This window comes from Austrofundulus limnaeus, unplaced genomic scaffold (genome assembly GCF_001266775.1).
Source record: "Austrofundulus limnaeus strain Quisiro unplaced genomic scaffold, Austrofundulus_limnaeus-1.0 Scaffold397, whole genome shotgun sequence".
In the NCBI taxonomy this organism is placed as follows: Eukaryota; Metazoa; Chordata; class Actinopteri; order Cyprinodontiformes; family Rivulidae; genus Austrofundulus; species Austrofundulus limnaeus.
In genome coordinates this window covers 286,371-290,488 of record NW_013952799.1, presented here as the reverse complement: position 1 = coordinate 290,488, position 4,118 = coordinate 286,371, and the positions used below count along the sequence as shown (strand labels likewise).

Below are 4,118 nucleotides of genomic sequence, written 5' to 3'. Positions count from 1 at the left end.
GTCTGAACTCCCATTCAAAGAGTGTCAACTTTTGCCTTTTGCAGTTCTGAACCAAAAGTAGATCTGAACTCAGTCTGAGGTCAAAGCATGATATGTATATTTTGTCCACCTCTCTGAAGATGCAGTCCTCTGTGCAGTGGTGTAGCTCCACTGCAACTCTTTATGGAGCAATCATAAAACAATTACCAAGCTTTTACCTCCCCGGACAGTCAGGGTCAGGGGTGTAGGTGGAATGGAGAGGATTATTACTTTCATAGTAGGAATCAGTTTGAACRAGCTCCAGAGAAACAGAAAGGAGCTGAAGAACCAGGCTTTAAAGTAATGAGAAATGTCTTCTAGTTGCTTCTGTTTCTTTTCTAGTTTAACTCATCCACCTTTTATTTCTGTAAAGTCAGTCAGGTGAGATTTCTGGGTGTCATCATTGATGACAAGCTGACATGGAGACCTCACATACATTATTTTTAGGGGTGTAAGAAAATATCGATACACTGAAATATCGCGATATTTCATTTCCCGATACTGTATTGATATTCTAAAGCCCTGTATTGATTTTTTTTAAGGTTTAAAATGTCAATTTTCCTGCCAGCTGTTCATCTTATGTTGTAGTTCAGCCTCTGACCACTAGTTGGCAGCAGTGAGCCAGCCATTTGGTTCCTCTACCTCTTGAGGTAGAGGCTATTAAGTGTTGGGTGACCATATTGTAAATTGATAATAAAAACTAAAAGCTGCAAAAAAAATGTTTTCAAACTATTTATTGGCAAATTTAGTCTAATAATTGAAAACATGGATGAAACAAGAACAAAATACATACAAGCAGAACACAGCTAAATGTATCAAAAGTATGTCTATGTGATATTAGAATTTTCTGAGACGAATTTTGGTTTTTCATTTTTTTCCTGTTGAGGTTTTTATTTAATAGAATTTTTGGACAAAAAAATCGCAATATATCGCCTTGTTTACAGTATCGCAATATATCGCCTTGTTTACAGTATCGCAATATATCGGGATATATCGTATCGTGAGCACTCTGTCATGATATGTATCGTATCGCCAAATTCTTGCCAGTACACAGCCCAACATAATACAGATGAATAGATCAGAATTTATCTGATGTATTAGGATCCCTGAAAGCACCTTGACTTTCTGAGGTTATGTTCAGATTACTTTGGGTTGCAAATAATTTCTGCTTTTCATAAACAGAGTTATGATTTGTAGTGGTGTTATACATTAATAAAGCAAAAATTTAATGTAAATTAAATTGCATTGTATTTAACTTGTTTATTTCTAAGTCAGGTTTTGAAGAGAAATTTGAAGAATATTCAACCAAATTTGTTTTTTCCATTTGTTTAGGCAGAGCTCTAAATGCAGATGAACAGATCAGAATGTGTCTGATGTGGGAGGAGCCCTGAAAGCACCTTGGCTAATCATTWCACAACAGAAAGCAGGTAGACCAGATTTACAGGTAGACAAAGTAGAACAAGGAAGGAGAGAACCACCATCTAGCAGAGAGAAAACTGAGTTTCAACAGAAGAACTGAACCTGACTGAGGTTCAAAATGTCWGTTCTTGCTGTTTTTGTCCTTCTGGGGACAGTGCTGACAGTGAACAGCGGTAAGTTAAAGTTTTTTTATTATTATTATTCAGTATTGTTGATTTTAAAAATGAAAATAAAACTGAGTGCACAGATTTTAAAATTTACCATTTTGCCCATTTATATTTTCTGGTTGGTCTATTCATCATATAGCAGTTTGAAGTTGGTGAATCATAGTTCAATCAATGGAAACACAAATCTCAAAATGTCAATGATTAATTTGCTGTCTCAAAAATATTAAATTTATAATATTAGGTTGAAACTGAAGTCATTCCTACTTACTAAAATGTTTTGCTGTTAACATTTTATATAGATTAACTTGATACATAGGTAAAAACAAATTAAACAGGTTAGTGTTATAACAGTTTTACTGCTTTTAAAAGTGATCGATTTTATTTAGCTTGTGTATATTGATACTTATATATAAGTTATATAAGATATACTTATAAACTAAAACACTTTTGTTTTGCTTCATGACATTTACTGTAAARTCAGTTCTAAAAGTGTCAGGTAAACAGGTAAGGTGTGGATTTCAAAGTACAGGTCAGACAGCATTACTCAGATATCTTTGACATCAGTGCTGYCATAAACAAACCCCACTGTAAAACTTTTATTTCCTTGTTTTCTATCCAAACAAACGGTTAACTTTGCTGCATTATCACATATAACCAACAACATTTAATTTTTTAGCATCTGATATCAATTTACATTTTCTTTATTTGTTTAAATAAAATAAATGCCYATATTTTCCTACAAATATGACTGAGCTGTACACAGTAAATATGTAATTATTCTGTTTAGTAGGTTGAGACTTAAATGTTACAAAAACGTGTTTGGAGTCCTGTCATAAACAGACCCGTTTTTGTTTTTGTGTAATGTAATGTGATGACACCTTGGAATGTCATTTGTGTTGTTTTGTTCTTACRTTCTGAAACAAAAATAATTTTCACAAATATGCCCAGTGTGCTGCAGGTTTAAAAACACAAACCAATTATGTCTGAATTCAAAACTATTTATTCAGTAATAAGTTAACATATAGGTCTGTGCAAATGGACAGTTTATTCAAAGGTTTAATGGMAGAGCGGACAAAATGTATCTAAAGGTAGGGAATCTACAGTTGGCTGACTGTATGGATGTTATCACTTGGTATTTTCATTGTGAGATGCAAGGCAAGGTAATCAGTAACCTGAACTTTGTACTGATATTTGTTTGTGAGTTTCTTTTTCCTAACAACATATATATACTGATACTGTTCTGAATAAATTACAATTTAGCGTCAGAATCAAATGCACCAAGCTTAAAAAAAATACGCGAAGTTGTCATTGTGAGTGTTTCTGGATGATACTGTATGTCCACTAAAACCAAAGTTATAGTCAATTGTCCGATAAACTTAAACCTTTTGTCCTGTTCAACTGTAACTATGGTTGTCAGACTTTATGAAAAATTAGAAATGCTGTGATCGTAATAATTAAGTTGTCGTCCATACAGTTTTCTGTTTAAAATGTGCTGTGAAAGGTACTGAGTACACAGCCTTGAGGGACACCAGTGTCCATGACGAGAGGCGAGGAGGAGCCTTATTTTGACAATATGGCTCAAACTAATGAGCTGATGAGCTGAAAAAGATGACTGATGCACAACTGTCTAAGACTGTAGTGTTGAAGACATGGAGAAGACATATCACTTGTATACTTTATGTTCAGCATTTTCTTCATTAGTGTTTGTAAATAAGCAGCACTTCACTAATGCCTGGTGTAGTATGTGAAAGTAATGGCCAACGCAAAACATAGKTCAGTTTTACTGAAGTTTTTAAACCTCAAAAAATATATATACTTATTCTATGTTTTATGATTTCTAGAACGGCACTCCCTGACTTACATCTACACTGCCTTCTCCAAACCTGTGGGTCTTCCTGGCTTCCCTGAGTTCACCGCCATGGGTCTGTTGGACAACAGGATGATTGACTACTTTGACAGCGGTGAGCAGAAGAAAATTCCCAAACAGACTTGGATGAAGGAGAATCTTGAGCAGGAGTATTGGGACAAAGGCACACAGTCCAGGAGAAGCAAGCAGCAATGGTTCAAGGTCAACATCGACATTTTGATGAAACGGCTGAGACAGAATGACACAGGTAAGATTCAAGAAAAAAAAGGCAAAACCGTAATGTTTTGCTAAACTAGTCTTCCCTAACTGTACATTTATTATTTTGTATTGGTGTTCATTTATTCATTTTGTTTTCCTAAAGATACCCATGTTCTTCAGTGGATGCATGGCTGTGAGGGTGAGAGTCAGCCAGATGGTAGTATGAGTTTCGTCCGTGGGATGGACATGTACAATTACGATGGAAGTGATTTCCTCTCCTTCGACGATGACCACCAAATCTGGGTTGCCACTGTTGATGCAGCAATAGAAACCAAGAGAAAGTGGGATAATGTCCAGGTCCTGAAGGAATACACCAAAGGTTACCTGGAGAAGGAGTGCATGGAGTGGATGAGCAAGTTCAGAGGCTTTGGACAAGCACAGCTTCAAAG

At 35.5% G+C, this 4,118-nt stretch overlaps 1 protein-coding gene across 1 annotated transcript in view; it reads left to right on the top strand.

Annotated features, from left to right (window-relative positions):
• Positions 1–1,424: 1,424 nt before the first annotated feature.
• LOC106528695 (major histocompatibility complex class I-related gene protein) overlaps positions 1,425–4,118 on the top strand; it is a gene marked incomplete in the record, with an annotated part of 9,954 nt that continues 7,260 nt past the window's right edge. The window contains 3 exon segments of the mRNA XM_014023929.1: positions 1,425–1,610; positions 3,446–3,718; positions 3,833–4,118. Coding sequence (XP_013879383.1) covers positions 1,556–1,610; positions 3,446–3,718; positions 3,833–4,118 — 614 coding nt within the window.